Here is a 26881-nt window from a genome sequence, read left to right on the forward strand (position 1 = left end):
TTAAATGAGCGGGTAACTGTGGTTATCCAAACCCATGGATATTTTTACCATCCTTAGCGAACTATAGACTTAACACGAAACCTAATTTACTCTCCGACCCTCTCTCGACACTTAGTCATGCATGCAATTTGACTCTAGTTTTTCTTAAATTATTTATACTACGGGTGAGTCCTAACAACCCGTTCTGAACTTGACAAAATGTCTACTACAGCAAAGAAGAGAAACTGGTGTTGCAGCAAACGCGCTCAGGGTTCTAATTGTGGAGGACTCATTTAACCTAATTATACGCATGATTATGCATTTTCAAAGCTATATCAAAAGGCACACACTAAACAGCAAGCAATGCTAATGACAGCCTCATAAGTAATACATGAGGTAAATATAAGCATGTTCAAAGGCAACCGAGAATTGCTTGACAAGTAAGTAGATCAAGACGTTTAGTACGTAAAGATATCAAATAAGCTTTTCAAAACCAAGGAAATTCCATAGTGTTCTGTTCTCAACCTAAAATACTTAGCAGATGATTTTACATTTCCAAATTCAGAAATTAAAATTTAAATACTGTGCCCTGTAATAAAGGATATTACAAGAGGATGTCAAATTATGAAACTACTGTTTGTAAGGTTGACAAATTTCTAGGAAAAGAGTTTTTTGGACCTTTTTTATATGAAATTAAATATGACTACAAATCAATGATCTACGAAAAGAAAAAATGAACCAAAATTTTCTCAATATCACATTTCAGATTCAAATCCAATATTCCAAAACCCTTCTGGAGTAAGAGGGGGAGCATACCTATACCGATGACGAGAAACACCTTCATGGTGCTCACAGCGAAAATTTTGCTTATTATTATCGGTGTCCTTACCACCGCCTTCATTGGGAAGGACAGCGTCATAGAACTTTTTGCACTGCTTGCATTCAACTCCTTTCAAATTTTCCCGCTCAGCTTTCTTTCTTACAGGTTCTACAAACTTGAAACCATTTTTACCGGCCACTGGAGCTGGCATCTGCTGCTTCTGTGGCCTAACTACAGCGTTAACATCCTGTGTTTCATCATCTGAGCTATCTAGATTCATGTCATTTGGAGCTGGAACTGGAACTGGACGATCAGGAACTTGTTCCTTTGTGGCTTTATTCAAGTTTCCTCTGATGTACTCAAGTGGGGTATCAAGAAAATCATCGTGTGGGTCGGGCCCATCTTGGCCTTGACGCCTCCTAGTATCCACCCAGCTGGAAGCAGGCCGTTTTCTCCCAGCTACTGGGGCAGATTTTGAGGTGGGAGGGCATTTTTGTGCAATGGGGAAGAAGGAAGTAGAAGAGATAGGACTAGCTGCTTGAATTGGCTTGCCTCCTTTCACATCCTCCTCCAAGTTATTGTTACAACTGATTTCATTCCTGACTTTTTTTGTGCATAAAGTTGACGCAGAAGCATTCTGATTTTTCTCGACAAGATCTACAATTTGCAATAGATGAATCAATCAAACAAGGGTGCCAGGAAATGAAATCCCAATGGAAAACCGAACCACAAGCTAAAGCTACGTGCATGTGTGCTATTCCCCTATTACTATAAACTTAGGAATCGAAAATGTTTTTAAAAGTAAAAGATACCACACGGACTTCAATTAGTAACATACAAGATCAGCCATCCCAATATCATCTAGTAAAGCTATAATTGGAAGAACCATAAATTCCAGTAATACATATTTCTTACAACAACTTCAATTGAAAGGTAACAGACGAAAATCAGTGGACCCAAAATTATCCTGTAAAACAACATTTGGCAGATCATCATAAGTTTGTAGTTTGTACTAACACACATTTTCCCTTGGAGTATTTATATTTCATTTTCAAAAGACTAATAAAGATGGAAAGAACAAAACAGAAAGAGCATCATACCATGTGAAGTTGATGGATTTTGATCGTATCTCAACAAATCACTTCTATCTTCCAACTTATTCTGGGGTAGCATATTCTCCCTTGTAAGACCAAGCTTTGTGCGGAGATACTTGTGCTGAGATTTCAGGTTTTTGTAAGCACCAATAAGATCTGTGTACTTCTTCCTCTCAGCCTGTAAACCCGAGGTCATTGATTCAATCTGTTGATGTAACTTTTCACATGAATCCCGTCTTTTGGCCACTTCGCCAGCCATGCCTAGTTCATCAACTTTTTCCTCTAAACTAGTTACTTTGGCTAGAAACTGTTTTTTCTCCCTCAGATAACCCTCCACTTCATTGTTCTTTGTAAGGAGCTCCTTTTGGAGTTGACTAACATTTTCTTCCAAAATTTCCAATTTGGCCCTGAGAAGTTTTTTCTCTTCTTCTTGATCATTCAAAAGCTTTTCTTTATTCATGATCTCAGAAGACTGATGCTCAACTTTTTGAAATAAATTCTCTTCAAGCTCATTTCGTTTGGCTACTTGGTTAATCTTTTCCCCGAGCTCCTCTTGGAGTTCATCAACTCTATTTTCAAGATCACTTAATTTAGCAAGAAGCATGTTTCTACTTTCTTCACTCTCTTTCAGTTGTTTTTCCTTATCCATAATGACAGCGTCTTTGGATTGAATCACTCCGAGCAACTTACTCTCCAATTCCATTCCCTTATCTACTTCCGTAGACTTCTGCTTAAGCATTCGCTCAAGCTCATTACCTTTGAACTGCACACCTTTCAGTTCGGCGAGTAGTTGGTTCACCTTCTCTTCCTGTTCCTTGGATGGATTTCCCTTGTCAAGCTTGAGTAAGCGGTTCTCTTCAAGGGTTTGTTGCTTTTCAACTCTAAGTGTTTCAATTCGACATAAGAGATCATTTTCTTTCTCTTTCCATTGGTTTTCGAATTTCTGGAAGCTTTTAGACTTAGATTGGAAATATGTGTAAAGCTGGTTGCAGAAAACGTATTCAATCTGAGAAATCCTGTCTTTGGCTTCCTGAATCGTGGCAACGAGTAAAGTACTAAGCCCAGAGACATAGTCCACACCATCCAATTCACTGTCAATGGGGTCACAACCTACTTTGAGAGAGTCCATCTCTGAATTTTTTACATAACAAACAAAAACCAAAAATAAGCAAAACAAGCAGCCATAGCTAAAATCGAAAAATATAAAATCTCTTATTGCAAGTGACAAACAATCTCCAAAAAGCAGAAAGCACAATGCCTAATATCCACACTAATCAAGCAAAGAAAATTCAATTAATTTCACATAAAGCTCGAAAAACTGCGAGGAACTAACATAGCTCGAGATTCAAATGAATAAATATATACAATCAGCAGTTTGAAACATTACGGTTCTGTTTGGTCGCAGTGAGTGTGGATCTTGGCCCTTCCAAATGCCGAATTCAAAATTAAGAACTCACAATTCCACTTCCCCTCTCTGAAATCCCTAATTTGCAACAAAAATGAATTATAAAAATCGCAAAAGTAAAAGAGTGAGAGAGAGAGAGAGAAAGAGAGAGAAATTACCTCAGTGGAAGTTAGCTCTATCCGTAGGAGAGTACGATGCAGAAGATTAACGGCATCCTGATGATCGTTCGCGAGCTCTCTCTCTCTGTGTCTGCCAGTGAATGTTGGTGAGTGGCTGTGCAACTTCTGGGGTTTGAGCGGGCATGTTTGGCCGCGAGTTTTGTTATTATTTTTGGGCAGGAGGACTGGCAGGACGTTGTTGTTTTAAAAGAAACTTCGCGGGCACAATTTCTCGGCGCTGCAGAGTAAAACAGTGAAAAAAAAGAGTTATGTCGTAAAGAAAGTGTTTTTTTTCCCCTTTTTTTTTTTGTTTTTTTTTGAGAGTTTTAATAAAAAATCTGCAGTACTGTTCATTTTAACGAAAAATCATATTTTTACACTAAAAAATAAATCTTGGTACTATTCACTTTACCCTTTATTTTGTCTTTATCGTTAAAACTCAAAGTTTTCAAACCATTTTCATTAGTTTTCTTTTTTCTTTTTCTTTTAGAGGATTAAAAAATATTGCGTGATTATTGAGTCGATCGGAAAATAAACAGTAAAGATTGAATTAAAAAAAATTGAACGTTGAAAATTAAATATAAGAATCGAACGGTGAAGATTGTAGAGAGTAATGCTTAGGGATCAAAAATTTTAAAACTAAATGATGTAATTGTAGATGATTGGATTATTAATTAAGTGTCAATTAACGTGCTTGTTTCTTATTGGTAACATATCATTTGGTTTAAAATTTTAGTCTCCCTAGCACTACCCTTCTTTAAAATGTCAAAATTTGCTACTTAATATTACAGTCTAGTGATATTTCTCTTTACTTGTAAGTGAAATGTATTAGGTTCAATTCTCGCTAAAGGTAAATTTGAACCACATTTCTTATGGCTAGCCCAGTAAGGCTTAGCCCACTACCTCACCTCTTAGTATAGATAATATCATTTTCTAAAAAAAAAAAAAAACAAAAATTTGCCAGACTACTTGGTAAGCTAGATCCAATTAAAAGAACATTACAATGAAAGCTTGCCACGTTTAAACAATACATATTAAAAGTAATTTTAAAAACTAGAGTGGACTAGAAATGATTCACCAAGAATTCGAATTTGGGTGTAGAGAGTGGAGAGCAGAGCTCTAGTCAACTTGGGTAAACTTTAGATATGCACTCAAAAAAAATCATGGCTTTACCATAACTTGATCAGCTAACCCTCGTTAGCCAAAAGGAATTTGAATCGTAAGTTGGACAGCTTGGAAGAGTCTTTTGGGTCACCTTCAAGGTGTACCTTTTGAATCTCCCCGGTAAATTCTAGAATGTTTCCCGGGGCATATCCCGTGACAAGAGATATACTAAAGGCGACAAAACACTAATTAAACCATTCAAAAACTCTGATTTAGAAGTTCCAAGGACAGAAAAAACCAGGCCACACATCCTCAATTAAACAAAAGTACAACCGAAATTGGGATCACCTAACTAGAACAAAAACGGGGGTTTAAACGGAGTTCAGCTTTCTTCTTCATCGATCACCTTGGTGCCCAAACCACTAAATCCCTCTGGAGGGACCTCCGTGACAGCGACTAGCGAGTAAAACTCTTCCTTGGCATCTTCATCATCATTTCTCATCCGTGCAATGCGGATGCGTACCCTTCTTGGCACACTCCGAATGCCACGGCTCCATATGTGCTTGTTGAGCTTAACATCCACTCTGACATCGGGGGTTCCCATAGCCTTCTGAGCAAACTTCCTGATTTCCTTTATCGCATTTGGTGCCTTCTTCTTAAATGTGCTGTATGGGAATTAAGACAACGGATAATTAACAGTGTGATAAGCAAATAGCCCACCTAATGCCGAACTTTGCGAAAACATATAAAGAAATACTGCTGCAGAAATGGAGCCTGCAACGCAATTCGGAGAACCATATATTTTTATTCAATGAAGCTTTCTGAAAATAGTAACCGTTCAGTCTTCTAAATCACTAAACGGTCAGGCTTCTCACCAGTGCATCATAACTTAATACTCCACTACACCTCGTGTCCAATTGGGCAACGTCGAAAATCAAGAATGTAATCAATATTTAACAAGCAAGGCACATTTTGCCCACAAAACCCTTCAATTTAAGCCGCCAATAACTCTAACAATGAGAGGCTAGGAGGACATAAAAGAATGTTGGCAAATCAACAATTCACTTTCTACTAAGAACAAACCATCAACAATGTTCTTGTGGAGAGATTTTTCAGTGTGCCCGGCCACGGGCACATATGCCATAAGTCATGAAAACTTGAAAAAAAAACCTTCCCTCCACTTATATGGCATACCGCCCTGTGTTCCGGGCACAATGAAAATCTCGCATTCTTGACAAGCAACTAATCAATACCCTAGTAAACATAAAACTGTCATTGCAAAGGAATTCTCCAATGATTCAGGAAATGAAAGAAGCTATATATGATCAAGCTGCTAAAAACCCTAATTATCTCACTCCAAAGCTTAGATTTTGATCCATGACCCAATAAATTAAAAAATGCAATCAATAAAACAATTAATTCATCACTTTTAGCTCAAACACCCCACAAAATAAAACCATTAAAAAACAAAGATCAAAATCAATTTAACCTCCTTAAACTAAGATCTAAACCAAGAACAAAACACCAGTAAAATTCTGAGGGCTTACCATCCATGCAAGCGTTTGTGGAGGTTGATAGTGTACTCTCTGGTGACGACCTCCTCCTTTCTTCCCTTGCCGCGGCCCTTCTCCGCCATTGTTAAAGCTCTGAGCTCACCTCCTCCTCCCTGCTGCAATGAACTCGCTCTCCGTCGGCTGCTCAATGAGCCCTAGGGCTTTAGCGATAGGGCGATCATGTACTGATGGACATTTCATTAAATGCCCTTATGTTTTCCACTAAACTACACCACTGTCCTGACTATTATGAAAAATATGCAAGGTTAATTTTGTCTTTCTGGTTGCTTTCAATTCTTTAATTGGGTTTGTTTTGGAAAAACTGGGCCAGACCCAACTAAACACCGCAGCCCATATTTAGGATAACAACTTAAAATGAAGGGAATGTTAATGTGACGATATTTTTTTAGAAAATTTTAACGAAAAGCTTTTGTACTATTTATTTTAACGAAAAATTATATTTTACACTAAAAAGTCAATCCTAGTACTATTTACTTTACCCTTTATTTTGTCTTTGTCGTTAAAACTCAAAATTTTCAAGCCCTTTTCATTAGTTTTCTTTGTTCTTAAACCAATTTTGAGAATGTTATACGAAAAATTAAACATGTGAGCGGTTGTTTTGTTGGTCTAAATACCACAATATAATTCTGGGTTTGAATAAATTTTTTGGTAGTAATAAATCCTCATATTGTAACATGAGAAGACAACATATTTGTTCTGAGTTCAATACTAAATTATGCAGTCTTCCAACTCCTAACCTTTTTTAGTACCCTTTCTATTTTTATTTTTTCTTTTTTGGCAATTGTGTGATTTAGCTAAATTATTTAGAAAATAATATTTAAAAGAGGTCTTAGTCAATTTATAGACTTTTCTTATGAATTTTAATTTTAGTCAATTACAGTTAAACTTTATAAATAGTTACTTTCTTTCTTTATGTTAGAGTTCAAGTTTTTTTTTAAATGACTCATGTGTAGTCCACGTGATAAATATTTTACGGAATTTTTTTATTGCAAATGTAAAGTGATAAAATAGGATTCTTTTTTGTAGGGATTCGTAGGATAAATCAATTGTGTTTGTTTATCATATATTGTGCAGTTATAAATTATTTTAAATAAAATATAAATAGTATCTAACGAAAATTAACCGCACAATGTATGATAAACGAACATGATTAATTGATCACCGAATCCTTCCGGAGAGATCCTTGTCCTAAAGTAATTTTTTCTTTTTCTTTTTTTTGGAAACGGGAATCCATAAAACTAGGGTAAAAAAGCCAAAGAGAAATACAGAGATCCTACAACAAGGCAAACAGTTGAGAACTAGCAAAAGCAGAAAGTAGTGTGAGTGGTCCAAGGAGCAATGACGTTGCATCCAATGCTAAAAAATGTCACCACTCACACTACCGGGGTGTTTATGGAGGACATGGGAGTCCATCATTACAAAGAACATGAACTAAGGAAGATGGAGGTCGATCGACCCACATAACATCACACATCTCCCTACATTGTCTCAACGTAATGAAGTTCGCTGTACGATTGGCCAATCTTAGAACCCAAGACCAGCGACAAGTTTGGAAATTATCCCCCGGTCTTTTACATTTCATAAGAATGGGGAAGGTTTCCCAGCTGCCAAGAGTTGAAGTATTCTTGAGGCTGGCAATGGATTCCATCGAATCAGATTCGATGATAACCGAGTTCCATCCTCGGGAGATACCCAATTTGCATTCATGGATCCGCCACCGCTACATTAAATGCTTTGATGAAGTATCGACAAGCTACCATAAAGTTTCCTTCCATATCCCGCACAACCACACCTGCAAAGCCATCCTGCAAACTTGGTCTCCAACTGGCATCAACATTGATTTTGATAAACTTAGGACAAGGCGGAGACCAATGGACCTCAACAACACTAGGGGAACTGAGCCGAGAGATGCAACGCAGTGGGCAAGCAGCTTCATTGAAAGTTCCAGCCATGTTGGCAATTGAGATGACTACTTGTCTTGGGTTAACCAGAACATGATTAAACAACGCATTGCAACGAGCTTTCCAAATTTGCCAATATAGGAGAGCCTCGTTGTAACCTCTGACTTAGAACTCTCATTTATCCTAGAAATGTCAATTAGCCATTCTGCCCAGGTAGTGATTAGAGCACGGTTAATTTTTAAATTAAGAGCACCCCCAAACCAAAACTAATTCAACCCACGTGCACAGAAGGAATAAGTGATCCACCGACTCCTCATGTAAAGAACACAATGGGCAAATAGGGGATTTCGCTGATCTCCTCTTGAATAACTTCGCCAGGGTTGCAATGGCGAAGTGAAAGGTTTTCCACATGAAGCATCGAACCTTTGGTGTTGGCTATATGGTCCATATAGTCTTCTAGAGAGAGCTAGGAATAGATGTAAAGGATGATGGACCCGAGCTTCTATGAGATGGTCTCCTCGAGGCCGCCCAATGCTATCTTGACTTGACAGAAAAAATTCCCCTATTTTCAAAAGGCCACACCAATATGTCACTGAGCTCTGGATCGCTGATCGGAGTTTTTAACATTGCATCATAATCCTCAGCTAACACAAACAGTTGTAAAAATTCGATGTTCCATCCACCCGTCTCCAGACTTAATAAAGAATTCACCCTTGTATTTCAGCTTACCTGTACCTTTCCCATCGGCGATGGTCGGCCCAACGGAGTAGAAGGAATCCATCTATCGATCCAAACCCGCACATCTTTTCCATTCATAATCTACCAATGTGCTCCTCCAAGTAATATGTCTCTACCGGCTAATAGGCTAGACCAAGCCAACAACGCTCTGCCACCTTTTTCTGCATCCAGGAACGAACAATTGGGGAAGTATCGTGCTTTAAGCACCTCTGCCCACTTGGAATTCGGTTCAGAAATTAATCTCCAGCATTGCTTTGCCAGTAGAGCGTCATTAAAGTCCACAAAATTTATGAACCCAAGCCCACCATTGGCTTTAGAAAGGCACAGTTTCTCTTTGGAGACCCAATGGATCCTATGTTCTCCCTCTTTTTGTCCCCACCAAAAGTCAGCTATAATAACATCAAGCTCCTTGCAGAAAGTTATGGGGAATTTGAAAAGGTTCATAGGATATTCCGGAATAGCTTGTGCCACCGCCTTGATCAAAACCTCTTTCCCTGCAGTTGATAGAGTAGACTTCTTCCAGCCTTGCAATTTCCCCAAAAGGCGCCCTTTCACATAAGCCAAGGCACATTTTTTTTAGCAGCCCCAAATTGCCGGGACACCCAGGTACACCCCATGGGTCATCAACCTTGTCCATTCCCAAAATACATGTTAACTCATTCGCCAAACATGCAGGAACATTACGGCCGAATAACACATTTGGCTTATGTAAGTTAACTTGTTGGCCCGATGCAGAGCAATACTCATCAATTAAGCGGACTAGATTTCGGCAACTATCCTTCTCCGCCTTCAGAAAAATGAGAGTATCATCCGCAAAAAATAAATGAGAAATGGCCGGACCGTTGCGGTTCAATTGTATCCCTTCAATTCCTTTCATCTCACTTGCATGCTGCATAAGTAGAGAAAAAACCTCACTCACCACCATAAATAAGTACGGGGTTAGAGGATCTCCCTACGAAGACCTCTGGAATGAGCAAATTTATCGCCAGGCTGACCATTAAGCAGAATTGCAAAGTTCACCGATGATATACATCCCATTATGAGATTCCTCCAATTACTATTGAACCCCAATCTTACCATCACCGTCGTTAAGAAATCTCACTTCACGCGGTCGTATGATTTATGCATATCCAATTTTATTAATGATGGAAAATACAAAAGATAGATCGGTAAAACCTCCTTTTGTATATATAAAAATTAAATTAAATAAAAAATAAAAACTCAAAACCCTGAACTACTCTAATAGCTCCTGCTAAGCTGCCAAAGCGTCTCATCTTCTTCACTGTCTCATATCTCTCTAATTTTCCAAATCACAGAGATAAAGGTACTGACTTTCACCCTCGTATGCGTCACTTCTGCAGTATTTCTCTTTAGATCTTATAATTTTTTATGTTAATTTTTTCTGGTAATTTGTCTTACACAATTTCTTAAAGTAGTCCTCGATCTCTTTTGGGGTTTTCAGAAACCCTAGGTTTTGATTAAATGTTTATACATTTTTATACTCAACTTTCACTTGATGGACTCCCATTTGGTTCATCCAATTGTCTAACTTTTTGTTTTTTTTTCCCCAAAAATTTCTAGCATTTTAGGGCTTTTGAGTGGAGAGCTTCATCGGCGAATTGAACCGAACGGAGCTGAAGAAAAATGGTAATTTTGAAACCCGCGAAGATTTATAAAAATTAAAAAAAGCTGAAAATTTTGATTATATTTTGAAATTGTGTTTTTTTGTTCCAGTCAGGGAGGAAAGAAACAGTTTTGGACCTGGCCAAGTTTGTGGACAAAGGTGTCCAAGTCAAGCTCACCGGCGGCAGACAAGGTTATTATACTTTGCCGAATTTTTCAAATGAATTCTAGTTGGTTAATTTTAGATTCTGGATTATCTGCACATTGCTGTTGGTTATTGGTTATTTGATTAGCCGTAGCGATAGGGTTAGTTAGGTGTTTTTCTTGCAGGGTGTCATACTTCAAGCAATTTTTGGTTCTATCTAACACGAAGTAGGAGGTTTCAAGATCCAAATCAAACAACCTCGAAGATTTAGAATGTAGAAATCCACACCCATTGTATGTTGTACAGTAAATCTGTTATGATATGATCCAGGATATGTGGTGACACTGAAGAGAAACTAATGTTACCAGGATTTATGTCGCGCTCGTTAGGAAAATATTAATGGGAGTTTTTTTTTTTTAACCTTTCTTATGACCTATTTTATACGCACAATTTGACTTTCTGTTGTGAATTTGGTTACAGTGACAGGGACTCTGAAAGGATATGACCAGTTGTTAAACCTTGTCCTAGATGAAGCAGTGGAGTTTCTAAGAGGTAAATGTTTCACAGCATTCCAGAAACCGTTTACGATGTGTGTGTTTAAACTTCACGATTTTGGAACTTTCCTACAGCAGTGAATGCTTAGTTGACTTGAGAATCTTTCCCTTGCTTTGCAGATTCTGATGATCCATTGAAGACCACTGATCAGACCAGGCGCCTTGGCCTCATAGTATGTATTCTTCTAGTATATCTTTGTCGTAGGATCTTTAAAAATACAGCGCAGGAACTTCATGTATACATTGAGATTTTGGCTGCTGGTTTAGCAGTATTCAACCATGCCTAAAGTTGTTAGGATTTATGGTATGCCTGGTTGTTATACTTTCTGATTATCTGATCACAGCAGTGAGAATATATTAGTAAGAGGAGATATGAAAATCTAAGGGGAAAATTAGTTTTTTTTTAGAAGAAAAGGTGGAAAATTAGTAAAGAAAGAATAATCACCAGACCCAAGAGAAGCTTAGCATATTAAGAAAATGGCTTGGATCTCCTTGCTTTATTAGTCAACTATATTTGACTAGAATTGGGGGAATACCCCCCAAGCTGATCCAACTATAGGGAAAAGCTCTGAGATTAGGAAAACAAGTCCGCGTGTATGATCAGTAGGGTACTGCTCCGAAGAATAGGAAAACAAGTGCGCCTGTACAATCAAAACAAGTGTGCAAAGTACCCTTCATATAAATAAGGCACAGAAACTTCCAAGTTCAATTGGGTTGGAATCTTGCTTAAAAACTGTGTTAATTCTTGAATATAGTTTGCCTTTTGGGTACTTTTCTTATCTCTATAGCATATCATGGAATTTTGAGGCATCTAAGGCGAAACCTGAGCTTATTTTTTAGTGTTAAGTTTTCTGTTGGGCATGGGACCAACATGCTAACTTTTCTAAGCATAAAAGATCATGGTTAGATGAACTTAATCTTCTGGCATGGTTCTTGCATTTTATCAATGGAGAACTCATCTGCAAAATCATCACTAAGTTGCACTTTGAAGTCTTTCAAATGTCGTTAAAGTTCTGCTCAGTCAATTCTAGGGCTGCTTATCCTTTAAATTCCTCTCAGACGATGCATACATGACTACCCATCGCTTGCTCATAATTTGAAACTTCTCAAAGGTGAAAAATTCATTTGATCCTTTGGGGGGTTCGTGACTTATCTTAAGAGTATGCAAACTTGTATACTTCTTGTTTACTCTTCGGACCAATACTTGTTGGCTTTATTTAATGCATCATGTCATCGTACAACTATGGTTTTTATAACATAATGTGACATGAATCTGTGGGCACTTTGACACACATAACTTCAGCTTCAATATTGTCTCTTGATGTAATTGAGTTGTCTGACTGGTACCTCAGTTCCTTTCCCCATCTAGTGGCCAACTTCAAATTTCAACCTATTTTTGAGACAATAGTCCAACTAGTACCGTCCTTGAGAATAAAAGTGCCAATTTTGCCACGACAGAGACTGCTAGTCCATTAAACTTACTCAAATACTTGTCTATGGTCCTTCCTTCTTTTGGTATGGTGAGTGGAATTTCTGTTACAAATCCATCATTTAATCAGCTGCTAAAAGCTGCTTTGCATATTCTGTTTTCTCCTTGTTGAGCAAATTGCTCAAACTTTCTTCTGCCATTGAAGGGGCCGTATTTTTCGGTTTAAGCTTCACAAGCTTCCACTCAAAGTGAGTCTCGGAACTAATTTTCCAATCCATATAAATCCTCCATGTGCATTTTTCCACTAAATCAGAAACTCAGTTCCTGCTTTAGCTATTTGGCAAAGTGCTTGTGCCCGGTGAACTATCCAAAGCTTTTAGCTATTTGGCAAAGTAAGATAGCTTTTGGGAATTCATTAGCGCTTGTGTGTGTTTCCTTCTTTTGGATTTAGTATCATATTATTGGTTATTTGCTCAGGTACCGTACAACAAGTTTTGAGTGTGCAATATTGTGGTGTCAGGTTTGTAGGGGAACCGCTGTAATGCTTGTGTCGCCGACAGATGGTACAGATGAGATCGCCAACCCTTTTAGCCAGCCAGATGGTGCCTAAAACTGAGACGTTGCCGTGCCGGTGCCGCCCCTCTTCTCACGACAGTGCTGATAAGAAACCGTGATGAGGTGGTACCATGCACATTTTAGGGTGGTTATGGCCTTGGCCTTTAAATTACATAGCACATTTGATTAGTGACTAATGTAAAACATTAACATCTTTAACTCCGTTTTATCTTTAGATATCTATTAAGAAATTTGTTATGGGAATTATTGTATGTTTCTGCAAAATCGAACTCGAGTAAATGTTGCCACCACCACCATCACAACCATAATTGCCGCCACCAATATCACAACCATCATTGCAATCGTGAGTAAATGTTGCCGCCACCACCATCACAACCATAATTGCCACATTGTATCCACAACAACCACAGCCATCACCATCATCATGGCCGCCACTGCCACCAACACCACCATAACCACAATCCCACCACTGCCATCACAACTATAACCACAACCCCGACCTCTAACACCTCCGCTACCGCTGCCCTTACCAAACTAGCTCTAAGTGTTAGTTGCCTCTCCATCTCTAATATCACTAAACAGTTCAATATCCTAATGGATAAGGTGTTTGAGTTCTATCCATTCATTTCGGGCTCGAAACTCCTCCTCCTTCTAAATTATGTATTAGTTTCAAGCTCTCCCTTCGCACTAACAATAATAAAATGAAAAATAAATAAAAAATAAAGCATCAATACTCGCTTTGAAAAAAAAAAAAAGAAAAAAAAAAGGGGTTTTGGGTCATAACCGTTAATTATTAACAGAATATTTTTGGGATTATTTAGTTTAAATCATTGTCAAGTTTTCCCCTTCATATTATAAAACAAGAGGCTACTTATTGCTACTGACAGACCAGAATTTCAGACTTTATCTTACCCAACAAGAAACAGAAGAAGCTCCAACGACACAAAGACAAGAGTTTTACTTTTTTTTTTCTTCTTATTTCTGAAGGATTTGGGGGATTATTGTCAAATTTAGCTCTTAATGATGGATTATTTGATGGGGAACAGGCTTTCGTGTAGTACCCGCCAAGTCCAACCATGCATGTTGAGGTTGGTGCTTACAATTTGACCTTATATCTCTATTTACTAAATTACATTTTCAACATTTTCCTTGTCATATTTCACATTTGTCATATTTTCCCATTATCTTTCTGCAAACGTGCAAAAGAGTCATAGTAGTTTAAAACAATAAAAAAAATATATATATATATATATATATAAATTAAATAAATAAAAGAAAAAATAGTGCAATGATTCCTGAACTTCGACCTACTAGAAGTTTCAGTCACTAAACTAAATAAGTGTGAGTATTTGTTCCTAAATTTGTTATAATGTGAAGCATCGGTCTTTTTGCCGCTCCAAGTAACCATAGCAAACCTGCCTCTTCAAGACAATCATTTAGCTTTAGCAGTTTCACTTTACATTTCCATTTTCCACTAAGAAGCTAAGAACTATGCTTCCAAGTCCAGGTTCCAACCAACCCAAACCCCACAAAACGATGAAGACAAAACTCAACAACTTCCCGAGTCGTCCGATGTCAGATACATGCATCTATGCATGCATACCCATTCACAGAATCACATTAACAAAAAAAATACATGGACCTTTCTCACAACTTTTCATGTCACTCAAAGGTCACGAAACAGGTGGTCCCCACACCCACCATGGGCCCCACCACACAACTCAATTGATATGCATCCACGCCACGCGCACTCATCCACGTCATTTATTCTATTCTACGCGCCCACCAACGCTCAACCTCAGCCGTTGATCTTGTCGTCCTCGAGATCCCCTCCACACATCACTTTGAGCTTGTTTTCTGCATAAAACACTTCGAATGCTTTTAAAAATTAAAAATATTTTTTTTAAAAATAATTTCAGTTATTTTAAAATCAGATTCAAACAAATTCTTTATATTAAAAACAGCTAGCAATTATCGCACGCAAATGTTCCTTTCACCTCACGTCCAACGCTTTACAGCTTTTACAGTCAAAACCGCGCACACGTCAGCTTCGCGTAGGCCCTCTCGCCAACATGCCAATGCGATATATTGAAGTCTATTGAAATAATCGCGATAAAATTAATAATTCTAAAACCTCATCTCGTGTCAATTCCCCGGACCCCACTGCTTCCCACCATCGGCAACTGAATTTCCAGTTGCGAATATTAAATGACGAAAAACACCCTGTCCCTTCCTGGATTGTACATTCAACTGCCACTCAAATTTGCAGGGAGAAGAAAATATATTAAAATTACAAAAAAGCTGAACATTCAACAATCACATCGAATATCGTAAATCATCACAATAATTTTTATCATTTCCAATCCACGACAATAAAAAAAAATATATATATATAAGAACACAAAAATATAATTAAAGTTTTAAAAAAAAAAAAAAAATTCAGAGAGAATTTGATCAACGAAGCGATCAATCTCCATCTCTAAATTCCCTTTTGCTCTTCGTCTAAACGAACGCTGATGATCTCCGGGAGAGAGGCGCCATGAGAACCGATCGAGCCACAAATACCTATTCAAATTTTCTCGAGAAAATTCCGAAATTTTTTCAGTCGTTTCCGTTTCTACAAATTCAATCGATGTATAATTATCAAACAAGTCAGACCCGGACGATCTTCGCGGCCTTGACCACGGGGTTTTCTCTCGCGATGGCCTCGCGACCGGCGGCCTTGTAGTCGTAGCTGCACACATGGCGGTCGGAGTACCGGTGCTCGGAGCAGAAGAGATCGCCGCACCGGCACCGGAATCCGGTCAACCCGACCTTTCTCCGGCATCCGGAGCACCGATTGACCACGCGCCTATTCGGCGATTCGTCCGATCTCGCGATCTCCAACGCCGTCGTCTTCCGGAAGGTCTCGGCCGGGGCCTCGAAGCTGAAGGATGAGGTAGATCTCGGACTTTTCTCTGCAGAGAACTTCAAAATCGCCGCGGACGAAGACGACGATGAGGTGGTGGCGGCGGCCGATGCGGCGTTGAAGCACTTCTGGCACATGTTGTTGGTGGAGGGATTACCGGTGACGCCGCAGTTGTTGACGCAGTGCGTTAGAGTTTCGGGGACCTTGAACTCCGTCTCTTCCTTCTCGGCTCTCTGTGCCATTTTTTTCACTCAAATTCTGATCGATCGATCGATCTCTCTCCTCCTCTCTTTTTTTCCTTCTGTTTTTTTTTGGAGATATAGATGGATGGAAAGAAAGAAAAATAGAGGGTGTGGTTTTTCTAGAGAGAGAGGAAGAAAAAGTTGTGGTTTTTAGAGAGAGAGAGGAGAGGTTTGGACGGGCGATGGGAGCAGAGAAATGGGGAGGGGGATATTATGAAGAACTATGGGCCTCAGAGAGACGCGTACAGAACAATTTTGCCATTCAGTTTTACCGAAATGCCCTTCGTGCTTTTCTTTGATTATTACCTTTTGGTTTTTTACCAAAATAGTCCCTGAGATTTGTCTAACTTCTCACTTTGGTATCTGAGATTTGAAATCACTATTAGAGGTTCCTGAGATTGTCCACCATTAATCATTTTGATCATTCGGGTGAAAAATTATGTTAAATAAGGATCAAAAAGAAAAAATTACCCTCAATAATATAAACAATAGCTAAAATAATTTAACAAAAATTGAGGGCATTTTTATCATTTTATCTTTATTTTATGGAGATTTTTCATAGAATGACCAAAATAATTAATTGTGGACAAACTCATGGACCAATTATATCGATTTCAAATATCAGGGACCAAAATGAGGAGTTATGCAAATCTTAGAGTGGCAAAAAAGCCTTACCATTTTGCTTAAACAAATTAAAGTGAAAAAAGGAATAATTGATTTTTTTTTTATTTTTTAATTTTTTAATATATAAGATACTATCAATAATAAAGTGCGGAAAATGCGCTAAATTTCACAAAAGACTTGTCTTACTAATTGAGTAGTGATATCTATACACTTTTTTTAATATCTCATACCCTTATTATTTTTTGTCTATTAATTTTGTTTAATTCATTTGATTCAACAGTATAAAATTAATAAAGGTGTGTGAGAGGTGAAGTTGGGTGTGTCAATATCTTAATAACATCATCCTAATAATTTTGTTGGAACTCGCTTTTGACAAAAATCGAGTTAAGACCTATTACTTTAAGTGAAAATTTCTAAAAAGATTCAAAAATAAAACTATTCGTAGACTCTCATACCTAGTGTTTGTTTGGCATTGGATTAGTTGTTCTACCAACAAGATCCTCTCCGGATCATTTTGGTGAGGATATGAGAATTTATGAATCGTGTCAATTCATCATACATCGTACAGTCAGTTTTTGTTAGTACTGTTTGTGTTTAATTTTAAATAAAAATATTTAAAATAATTTCAGATCGCACAATATACGATAAACGAACACGATTGACGGATTATCTTAACCCTCACACAGAGAATCCGGATTCATTGTTCTAGATTTGGTTCTGACGTGGTAATCGTCATTATTAAGAAAAGGTCAATCCTGACAAAGCTTATTTTAAGGTTCGGTGGGACCGCCGTTTTACCCACATGCAGCATATTAGCAACATGCCGCCGTCCAATTGCTTCTATTGGTTGCGGATTTTAATTTCTTTAGTGTTACGAGTTTTATCTAAGCGTTACAAAAATATATTATATCTTTATGTATAAAATTAATTAATAATTTTATGAACCACTCGATAGTACAAATATTAAGGAAGAAAAATTAAAAATTTAGATTCATCCCCGCATGCAAAAAACTTCTTGTCATGTTGATGATATAAACCCGCATCTTATACAAGAATTGATTCCTAATTACGAACAAATATAGTGATTCTCATGATTTGCCATAAAAGCCATTATATAAAAAGAATGCTTCAAAAGCATGTTCTTGCTTCCTTTTACCTTTAAATTGTCCTCCATTTGGACAAAAGCTGCCTCTCATGGTCTGGGATGCCTTGCCAATTCAGGGCCACTGACCTCTTTACTGTACAAAATTTCATAAAAGTAAAGTAGCTCGTGTCCCTTTCTCTTCACTCTTTAAAATAGTTATTCTCACAAAAAACTGTCACGAAAATAAGCTCCAAGTGAAAGGTACATGTTGTCATACTCTTTACCACCTCCAGGCAATGAGGGAGCCTAGAGGCAAGCATGTACAACTTCTAGCTTCCGCAAGGGACATCATTTGATTTCGAATGGTAGAAAATAAGATTATACTATTTCCTGATGAATAAGGCGTCAATGTGGCCAAAAAAACTCAAAATGAACGCAAAAATTAGAAATAATTTTTCAGCACAAATCTTAACATATAAAATATTAACTTCATTGTTTCTTTATAACATGTAAACTAACAAAATTATGTAGCAAGGTGACCGTCATGGACGGAGGCAGCATATGCCCATTGGGGGCAGCATATGGCCATTGGGAGCAACTGCCCTCACTCAACTTCTTTTGTGATTAAAAATTGCTCCAACTAAAAATATAAATTACTTCTCACGTTCTATACTTTTCTTACCCTCTCATTCTTTTTAATCATGTAACTTTTTTCATTAGTTAATGGTTGATAATTTTAACGTTCTAAACACCAATTATCTAAAATCATGTAATTAAATAGTAAGTTAATAACATTGTATCGAATTTTTTATTTAATTTTATCATTTAAAATTGCCCGATTAAAAAGTGTTTTTGGCTCCATCTGAGGTGACCATCACACAAAAATTTCTCAAGAATTACGAATAGTATATCGATTTGGTTGGTGTGAGGTATATTTTCTGTCATCCACCCGCAAGAAAGAAGCAAATAATATATTGTTTTTGTTGGTGCATGTTGTTATGTTGCATGGGTAAAAGAGGACCCAAATTTATATTATTTAAAAAAATTAAAATGAAAGGGACCCTAGAAGAATGCAAGTGGAAGGGTAAAATGGGAAATGGGGAAATATAGAAAGCTCCAGTGGCCAATTTCCCGCGTCCAGCTCCAATTATGGCCAAGCCGCCCTATCTGACCCGTTTCGTTTTCTCTTAAACAAAGAAGTCGCTCTCGGTCATCGTCCGGCGTACACGTGTGTGTCCCACGTGTCGCGACTCCACTCGTATACGTGTACCAGTATGAGGCCAAACTAATACGCAACGGTGCTTGTTAAATCTTTGTCGGTTTCACCAACCTTCTAATGTTGTGTTAAGATTTTAGCTGATATTTTGCTATATCAATTTCGAAACAATATCGGTTAAAAAATGATAGGAGAATAAAGATCCAATTTGATAACATTAAGCATTTTTTGATGGTGAGTTTTTCGTTTTCGATCCCAAGTTCGTAGTTCAAGTCACGTTCACGATTTGTGGTCTTCAACTCGAGTCTCGAAGTCTCCCCTTAGTTCCAACTCCAACCACACTGTTGTATCGGATTCGCGGGTGAGTGTGGCAAGGTGGATTTAGTGGTTAATACATTGTTCACGCACCAGCATATAACAATCTCGTAATAAGAATAGAATATACTTCTTTTAAAGAATGTGTTAATATTGTGATTAATTTATGTATTCACGTATTATTGTTATAAAAAAATTGCTCTTATATATACACTATCATTCTGTGTGCTTTTTGAGACCTAGAGATCGCAATAAAGCATAGATAAATTCCTTCAAGAATGCATAAAATACATATTAGAAAATTCAAAAAATTAACTTATTTTTTCAATGTTTCGAAATGTTGAAATATGAGCCCATGGCAATACCATCTTATTTCATTCCCCCTTGATTTACACTGTGCCTATGTTTGGTATGCGGGAAATGAAGTTTGGGAATGAAAATTACTTTCTTTCCCATTTTTGATAAATTTGCCGTGACAAAAATTATGTAATTAATATTGTGGGAAAAATTATGTAATTAATGTTGCTGGCTATTAAGACATGTTTACTTAAGAGAAATGAATCAACAAAAAATGTGTGTCATTTTTTTTTTCTTTTATTTATGAAATAATACTATCTACACTTATGGGGTAGGGCAGTGGGCTAAGCCTTACAATGCTATAATAATGTGGTTTAAATTCCTTTTTTTTAGGGTCAATATCAACAATGCATTTCATCCAACGATAAATCTAATCCAAAACAAAAAGCTATGACACAATCAAACCTAAATGAACAAAGTGTTGAATTGAATCGTAACAGTCTCTACTGGGGTTTATTACTCATTTTTGTACTTGTTGTTTTATTTTCCAATTATTTCTTTAATTATAACAAAAAAGAATAGATAGTAGGAATTCTCTTATCCCATTTGGAAAGATATCATCTCATAATTATTTATGGCTGTTTATGTCTCTAGCATGACCACTTGATAAAATGTGGAGGAAAGTAGGACAAACGGCCAATACTACTAGAAGGATTCCTCTTTTCAATCACGTTTTCGTTCACTTGGAATCTGGGCTCTTGTACTTCATTTTTATTTACTTCATTTTTTTTCCCTTTCTTTTTTTATTCCCTTCTATCATTCCTTAAGTCTCATAGGTTGGATCATGTAGAATCTGACTCATTTTATCATTGAGCGTAAGGTACGAAATAAATCATAAACATCTTGTTCTTTCTTCAAAAATGTATGATCTCTAATGAACTTTTAAGTAGCATTCGAATCCAGATAAATCGATGACCATCTGTCAGAGAAAAAGAATGAATGAATCTTGTAGGATTCCCAAGAAATTCTTCAATTTCTTCCAGAAGCACATGCATATTAATCTGCTTCTCACGTTCCGTGAATAGTCGGAATATTGAGGAATATCTGGTGAGAATCGAACATAAGACCTCTCACTTGTAAGTGAAGAGAAATACTATTAAACCGTAATGAACTAAGTAACATTCTTATTCATGTTTTTAAACGATCAAAGAAAAACAAACGTGGACGAGTCCTATTGCATTTGAGTATGACATACTTGCAAAACGACAATATGATATAATCAAAAAAGACAAGTTTAGCTCATACACATTCATTCTCATCTCGATGCGTAGTAGACATGCCTAAACTGATTATTATTTCGTGGAAAGTTCACATCCCCGAATGGGATAAGCTCTTTAATATTTGTATTTCATTTTTAAGCAAAGTTTCCACGTTACAAATATGGTCCTTAAGCCAATTTATATTTTTATTTTTGAAAAGGAGATTCCAGGGGAAATACAAAAGTCACTTTCTCGGCCACGGTTTAGAAATAGCGTAGCTGTTTCTCAACTTTATCGATCAGCACCAATGAATAAACTAATCCTAATGCTGCTGTTAGCGTTAATGTTAATCAATCGAAGAAGTGTGGGCTAATCTGATCCCACCACCTGACCTGACTGGGTCCAACGGATAGTGACCACTACTTGGCATTAGAAGGTCAAACACGGTGACATCGACGGCTGTGATTGGATGCCACGCGGTTCAAACGTGGCGGACGTACCCTGTTGGATGCCAAGTGGGGAAAAACGGCTCGGTCGGTCACGATAAATTTTTTATTATAACGGGAACACAGATGATACATTATGTGGTTTTATGTAAGTGGTAGAAAATTTTATTTTTAAGTTATTAAATTTTTACCACACATATCTCTTTACTTATATAATGACATCTAATGTACTACCTTATGTGCCGATCACATTGAAAAATCTTTTGTGGATCACGTATGAGATTATGAGATGACCCAGTTGCCCCACTACTTCCTGCCTCAGCTGCGGCACTTCCCCTTGATTCGGATGGGCGTGTGAGGCCAACCTTCGTGATAACGTTAAGGTTAAATCATATTATTGCTAGGTGATTGTGAGTATAAGCTCATTCCTCCTTCTTAATGCAGAAAATATCGTTTGTTAAGAAAAAAAAATTCATCCTATATTATTCCTCTTCCATATGATCCCAAATTGTATCAATAATCTATGAATAAATTACATTTTCCACTCTCAAAATTTCGTCAAATTTCAAAGGCATACAACGTTTTCAATTTCTTCTTTTATATATCGATGTGGACATCTTGGGCCCCACAATATTTGTGCCACTTAGATAAAAAAATTAAAAAAAAAAAATTATAGGAGAACTATCAATTTAGTAAAATAAAATTACGAATACTAACTGAGAACATCAAATTAAAACATGATTATTCATATCAATTTAGTAATTTTTCATGTAGGAGAACTATCCAGAGGAGTACTGCGGGCGAGCTAGGGAGGGTGGCTACAATCATGCAACATACTAGTGAGTGGGTTTTTTGTTTTATGATTATATATATAGAGAGTTTCCTTGAATAACTGTTTTATATTTAGTAGATGTGACATGTCATGTTTAGCTTTACAAGTATTCATTCGTGCCAGACCCTAACAATTTTTTGACGATCTGATCGCTCTACCGAGTGGGACGGTCGCCCCAGAAGCACTACCCTAATAGTGGAAGAACGGTGATTTGCAAGAGAAGACCTAGTTTGAAGCGTGCAAGTCCGAGCAGCCAGTAGCACTTATCAACAACAAAATTCTACAAGGATTCTCACTAGTCGGTCTATGGAGAATAACACCCGAGGAGGAGGGACAAATCCTTAAAGGAAGTTCTAGAGAATTTTTGTGGCGACCATAAGAGCAACTCCACCCCTATCCACTTTGCGCCAGCACCCAGCCCATTTATCCACTTAATTGAATAGTAATAGACCCAATGAACAGTAATAGGCCAAAGCATCTCCACCCCAAAAAAAATGTGCTGGCACCTAGTCTAAAAATGCGCTGGCACAAACGATCTCCACCCCTACAAAATCCGCTGGCACCCAGTCCATTTAAAATATTAAATAATTTTTTTATAAAATAATAAAAAAAATAGTTTTAATTTCGGATAGGATTTTTAACCAATCTCGTCACGCCACATGTCATTATCCGAACGTACTATTTTTTTAATAGATTTCCGCTAAGATTTTCAACCAATCCCGACAACCCACGTGTCACTTCCTGTTTACAATAATTTAGGCAAGATTTCGATAAGATTTTTAACCAATCTCGTCACGCCACGTGCCATTACCGAACGTACTATTTTTTGAATAGATTTCCGCTAAGATTTTCAACCAATCACGTAGTGCCACGTGGCATTGTCCAGAACCTCATCTTCTTCTTTTTTGTCCATATAAACCCTACATCCCTACATCCATCCTCACACTAAACTCAATCCTTTTTTTTAGCTCAGAATTCTTCTTTATCGTTTTCAAATCTTGAGTTCTTACAATGTCTTCTTCAAGGAGAGCGTATAAACAGTTGCAAGAGCAGCAGAAAAGGTTGTTGGCACAACAGGAAGAATTGGTCAATCTTGACCAAGGTGGAGGTGGAGATGAGGCCTTCGCAATGGAGGAGGATGAGGATGATCACCATAGAAGGCGGAGGGTCTCACATTCCCGCCGTATCATGGAAGCTATGGGTCAGATAGCCAAACCCGGACGTGCGGCAAACATCGATAGAAGAAGGGAAAGACGAGGTAAAGATCTCTTGGACGATTATTTTATTCCCAACAGCGTTTACCCTGATCATGTTTTTAGACGTCGTTTTAGAATGCAACGAAGTTTGTTCGCTAAAATCATGAGTGATGTTTGCAACCATGATCCATATTTTGTGCAAAAAGATGATGCTTTTCATGTTCTAGGTCTTCTTCCTGAGCAAAAAATTACGGCTGCCTTGCGAATGCTTGCATATGGAGCATCTGCAGATCAAGTGGATGACATCGCAAGGATGGGAAAAACAACAGTTTTGGAGTCCCTGATGCGGTTTTGCTCTGCAATTGAAGCCCTCTACACCAATGAGTACCTTCGGCAACCCATGACAAGGGACATGCGAAGGCTTCTGAGGAAGGGTGAGATGCGAGGCTTCCCTGGCATGATTGGAAGCATCGACTGCATGCACTGGACATGGAAAAACTGTCCAAGTGCATGGCAAGGAGCTTATGGCGACAGAAAAGGAGCCAAAAGCATCATTCTGGAATCGGTGGCTTCTTTTGATACATGGATTTGGCATGCTTTTTTTGGTGTTCCAGGAGCTCAGAATGACCTAAACGTCCTTGCCCAATCTCCAGTGTTTGACGAACTGCTACAAGGGCGTGGGCCGAGATGCACATATTGAAGGAAAATTTATGTCCTAGCTAAGAACATGTAAAGAACATTTGAATACATAGGCAAACTATTAACAAATTAAAGTAGGCATGCATCCAAAAACAATTCATAAAACCCATGACTTTCAAAGCCTAGTATATGGTGAACCATAACTCTTTAACAACATTAAAGAGAAGAAAGGATTTAGAGAATCATTACCCTTGTAGCTCATCCTTGATTACACAAGGGATTCACCCAAGTGGAGGGCCTTCAAGTCACCTCCTTTGCTTCCTTGAGGATTTGAGGATATGTTCTCCAAAACACCAAAAGCTTGATGTCTCCAAGTCTCTACACCAAAGATTAATTGTGAAGATAAAAATGGATGACTTAGGGGAGAGGAAATTGCTAGATATCCCTCCCTAAGTGGCCGGCCTCCCTTGTTGAAATAGAGAGAATAATTTCACCCAATTTCATCAAGAAAAACTCCTAAATGAAATAAAGTTATAATTTTGAATTTATACTTCATTTCTTGTGAGTGGCAAACTTGTAATTAACACAAGTTTGGTATCCCTCACTATTCATGGCCGGCCTCTCTAAGTGTTTGGGCTAATTGCCCATTTTGTTTTAGTTGTCATACAACTTTTATACTTCATTTCTTGTGAGTGGCAAACTTGTAATTAACACAAGTTTGGTATCCCTCACTATTCATGGCCGGCCTCTCTAAGTGTTTGGGCTAATTGCCCATTTTGTTTTAGTTGTCATACAACTTAAACATAATGGGCCTTGTGGACCAAAACACTTTTGGGCCCCTAAACCCAAAACCAACTTAGAAGTCCAATACGAATGTTTCGTATAATTAATTAACTAATTAATTAACTTTGACCATACTTCAATTAACCATTTAATTGCTTATCCATTTCATTTAATTACTTCACTTTCATCCTTACTCGGTGTACGATCCATTAGGTTCCAATTAGCGAGGCAGTGGGTGATGTTACTCTTAACTATCGATTGTGAATTGAAACCATATTTCAATTCTCCCTTAAGATTAGTGTTTGCTAATCTTTAGGGCTTCCACAAACCATGAGTGACACCTAGCAGCATGTCATGGTTACCCAAGCTAAGTAGAAGTGGTTGGAGAACCTATCCAGTTACAACTACAATGCAATACGGTCCTTCTCTAATACAATACTCTTAATCACATTGTTGAAGTGATAGTTTGTTTCATATCTACTATCCAATGTGATACTTCCCTGTATGATTCGCTTAAATAAGATTTGGAACAAACTTCCTAAGTCATATTCATATGCTTTGGCCAAAGACTCTCGAATCATATCTTAGAGTATTCTCCTTCCACCATGGAAGGTTAGAGATCCCTTGTTGTGCATTCATATGCCTACATGACTAGATATCTTGACCCCAACCATGCCGTGGACACTCCAAAGGAATGCCATTTGACACGATCAAAGATCAAGGACCTAACCATTAGACATCTATGATGCCTCAGGTCAAAGGACTACTTTGCATATTGTAACCATCGAGTTCTTACATGACATGTATGTTTGAACTCTCTTTTGATCATAGTTCAGTGTACTCGATTACTCTTTCGAGCACCTATGTGTTTGTCTTAGTGTCCAACACTAAATGACTTGAGACTTGTCATATCCATACTTGAGTCGACATAACACATACTAACCTTAGCGGATTGTCAATGCCCAATTGGCAACCCTATGGCTAGGAACGTTTTAGGAATGAACATAAGAGAAAGGTCTCGAAAATCTAACTTATTTAGATCACTTATCTCTTAGATCAAATACATTCCTTGGATTCCCTTATTGCTTAAACACAAGATACAATAAATAGTGATTAACAATAAGCTTTGCCCTCCATTAAACATATAAAAGTTTAATACATTAAGTATTCCAAAAAGCTATTACATCAAATGAGTGGCTTTGTGGGCATACTTCCAACACATATTGGGTTAATGGTAATAAGTACGAGGGACCATACTACCTTGCAGATGGTATTTACCCAAGGTGGTCAACATTTGTCAAAACAGTGCCACACCCGCAGAGTGAAAAAGAGAAACACTTTGCAAAGTGTCAAGAAGGGTGTAGGAAGGATGTCGAGCGTTGTTTTGGTATCTTGCAAGCTCGTTGGGCCATTGTCAGGGCTGCAGCTAGAATGTTTGATGTCGAGGCTCTTCGATCCATCATGATGACGTGTATTATTCTCCACAACATGATTGTTGAAGACGAGTATGATTATGATGCCGTCGATGAATACGAGCCGGATCCGATGAACAACTCAAGAACACAAATCTACTATGCTCATGACCGGACCGAAGATCCCGTGCAACACGAGCCGTTGGAACGGGATGGACGTTACAATGAATTGATCGTTCAACGATACACTTCATTGCAAGAGCCATACTGGCACATAGCCCGCCAGAATGACTTGATTGACCATCAGTGGAGATTGCACGAAGGCGAAGATAATTAAAATAAGGCTTGTGGTTGAAGAATAAAGTGTATTGTTTTTTAAGTAATCTTATTTAGTGTGTTTGCTTTTTTTTTTAAGTTTAAATGGTGAGGTTATGTAATTTTATTTGGTGTTTTAAGTTTAAATGGTGAGGTTATGTAATTTTAAGTTTAAATGGTGTTTTATGTAATTTTATTTGGTGTTTTAAGTTT

At 37.6% G+C, this 26881-nt stretch overlaps 5 protein-coding genes across 5 annotated transcripts; 1 reads left to right on the forward strand and 4 right to left on the reverse strand.

Moving 5' to 3' along the window:
• Nucleotides 1-625: 625 nt before the first annotated feature.
• LOC137734908 (protein gamma response 1-like) lies at nucleotides 626-3606 on the reverse strand. The gene is made up of 4 exons (XM_068474227.1): nucleotides 3457-3606; nucleotides 3281-3376; nucleotides 1900-3024; nucleotides 626-1456 (listed from the first exon to the last, which is right to left on the reverse strand). The coding sequence occupies exons 3-4, from the start codon at nucleotides 3020-3022 to the stop codon at nucleotides 735-737; spliced, it is 1845 nt and encodes a 614-aa protein (XP_068330328.1). The 5' UTR covers nucleotides 3023-3024; nucleotides 3281-3376; nucleotides 3457-3606; the 3' UTR covers nucleotides 626-734.
• Nucleotides 3607-4809: 1203 nt separating this feature from the next.
• On the reverse strand, nucleotides 4810-6273 carry LOC137735032 (large ribosomal subunit protein eL31z-like). Its single transcript, XM_068474391.1, has 2 exons — nucleotides 6108-6273; nucleotides 4810-5225 (listed from the first exon to the last, which is right to left on the reverse strand). The coding sequence occupies exons 1-2, from the start codon at nucleotides 6194-6196 to the stop codon at nucleotides 4943-4945; spliced, it is 372 nt and encodes a 123-aa protein (XP_068330492.1). The 5' UTR covers nucleotides 6197-6273; the 3' UTR covers nucleotides 4810-4942.
• Nucleotides 6274-8854: 2581 nt separating this feature from the next.
• LOC137733490 (uncharacterized mitochondrial protein AtMg00310-like) lies at nucleotides 8855-9650 on the reverse strand. The gene is made up of 2 exons (XM_068472638.1): nucleotides 9368-9650; nucleotides 8855-9267 (listed from the first exon to the last, which is right to left on the reverse strand). Exons 1-2 carry the CDS (start codon nucleotides 9648-9650, stop codon nucleotides 8855-8857), a joined length of 696 nt encoding a protein of 231 aa, XP_068328739.1.
• A 327-nt stretch (nucleotides 9651-9977) lies between these two features.
• On the forward strand, nucleotides 9978-13320 carry LOC137733711 (sm-like protein LSM7). The gene is made up of 6 exons (XM_068472869.1): nucleotides 9978-10097; nucleotides 10355-10420; nucleotides 10508-10589; nucleotides 11022-11093; nucleotides 11216-11268; nucleotides 13045-13320. Exons 2-6 carry the CDS (start codon nucleotides 10418-10420, stop codon nucleotides 13132-13134), a joined length of 300 nt encoding a protein of 99 aa, XP_068328970.1. The 5' UTR covers nucleotides 9978-10097; nucleotides 10355-10417; the 3' UTR covers nucleotides 13135-13320.
• Nucleotides 13321-15534: 2214 nt separating this feature from the next.
• LOC137733710 (zinc finger A20 and AN1 domain-containing stress-associated protein 5-like) lies at nucleotides 15535-16402 on the reverse strand. The gene has a single exon (XM_068472868.1). The coding sequence runs from the start codon at nucleotides 16248-16250 to the stop codon at nucleotides 15753-15755; it is 498 nt and encodes a 165-aa protein (XP_068328969.1). The 5' UTR covers nucleotides 16251-16402; the 3' UTR covers nucleotides 15535-15752.
• Nucleotides 16403-26881: the final 10479 nt, after the last annotated feature.

Source organism: Pyrus communis, chromosome 5, assembly GCF_963583255.1.
Source record: "Pyrus communis chromosome 5, drPyrComm1.1, whole genome shotgun sequence".
In the NCBI taxonomy this organism is placed as follows: domain Eukaryota; kingdom Viridiplantae; phylum Streptophyta; class Magnoliopsida; order Rosales; family Rosaceae; genus Pyrus; species Pyrus communis.

What these genes read in the sequence shown, in the direction of transcription:
- LOC137735032 (XM_068474391.1), bottom strand. Translation starts at nt 6,196, where the DNA reads ATGGCGGAGAAGGGCCGCGGCAAGGGAAGAAAGGAGGAGGTCGTCACC. An exon ending in CACAAACGCTTGCATGGATG is followed by an intron (nt 5,226 to 6,107) that starts GTAAGCCCTCAG and finishes ATTCCCATACAG; the next exon opens with CACATTTAAGAAGAAGGCAC.
- LOC137734908 (XM_068474227.1), bottom strand. Translation starts at nt 3,022, where the DNA reads ATGGACTCTCTCAAAGTAGGTTGTGACCCCATTGACAGTGAATTGGAT. An exon ending in AAATCCATCAACTTCACATG is followed by an intron (nt 1,457 to 1,899) that starts GTATGATGCTCT and finishes TGCAAATTGTAG; the next exon opens with ATCTTGTCGAGAAAAATCAG.
- LOC137733710 (XM_068472868.1), bottom strand. Translation starts at nt 16,250, where the DNA reads ATGGCACAGAGAGCCGAGAAGGAAGAGACGGAGTTCAAGGTCCCCGAA.
- LOC137733490 (XM_068472638.1), bottom strand. Translation starts at nt 9,650, where the DNA reads ATGAAAGGAATTGAAGGGATACAATTGAACCGCAACGGTCCGGCCATT. An exon ending in GGGTGTACCTGGGTGTCCCG is followed by an intron (nt 9,268 to 9,367) that starts GCAATTTGGGGC and finishes TATCAACTGCAG; the next exon opens with GGAAAGAGGTTTTGATCAAG.
- LOC137733711 (XM_068472869.1), top strand. An exon ending in GCTCACCGGCGGCAGACAAG is followed by an intron (nt 10,590 to 11,021) that starts GTTATTATACTT and finishes ATTTGGTTACAG; the next exon opens with TGACAGGGACTCTGAAAGGA. An exon ending in AGCAGTGGAGTTTCTAAGAG is followed by an intron (nt 11,094 to 11,215) that starts GTAAATGTTTCA and finishes CTTGCTTTGCAG; the next exon opens with ATTCTGATGATCCATTGAAG.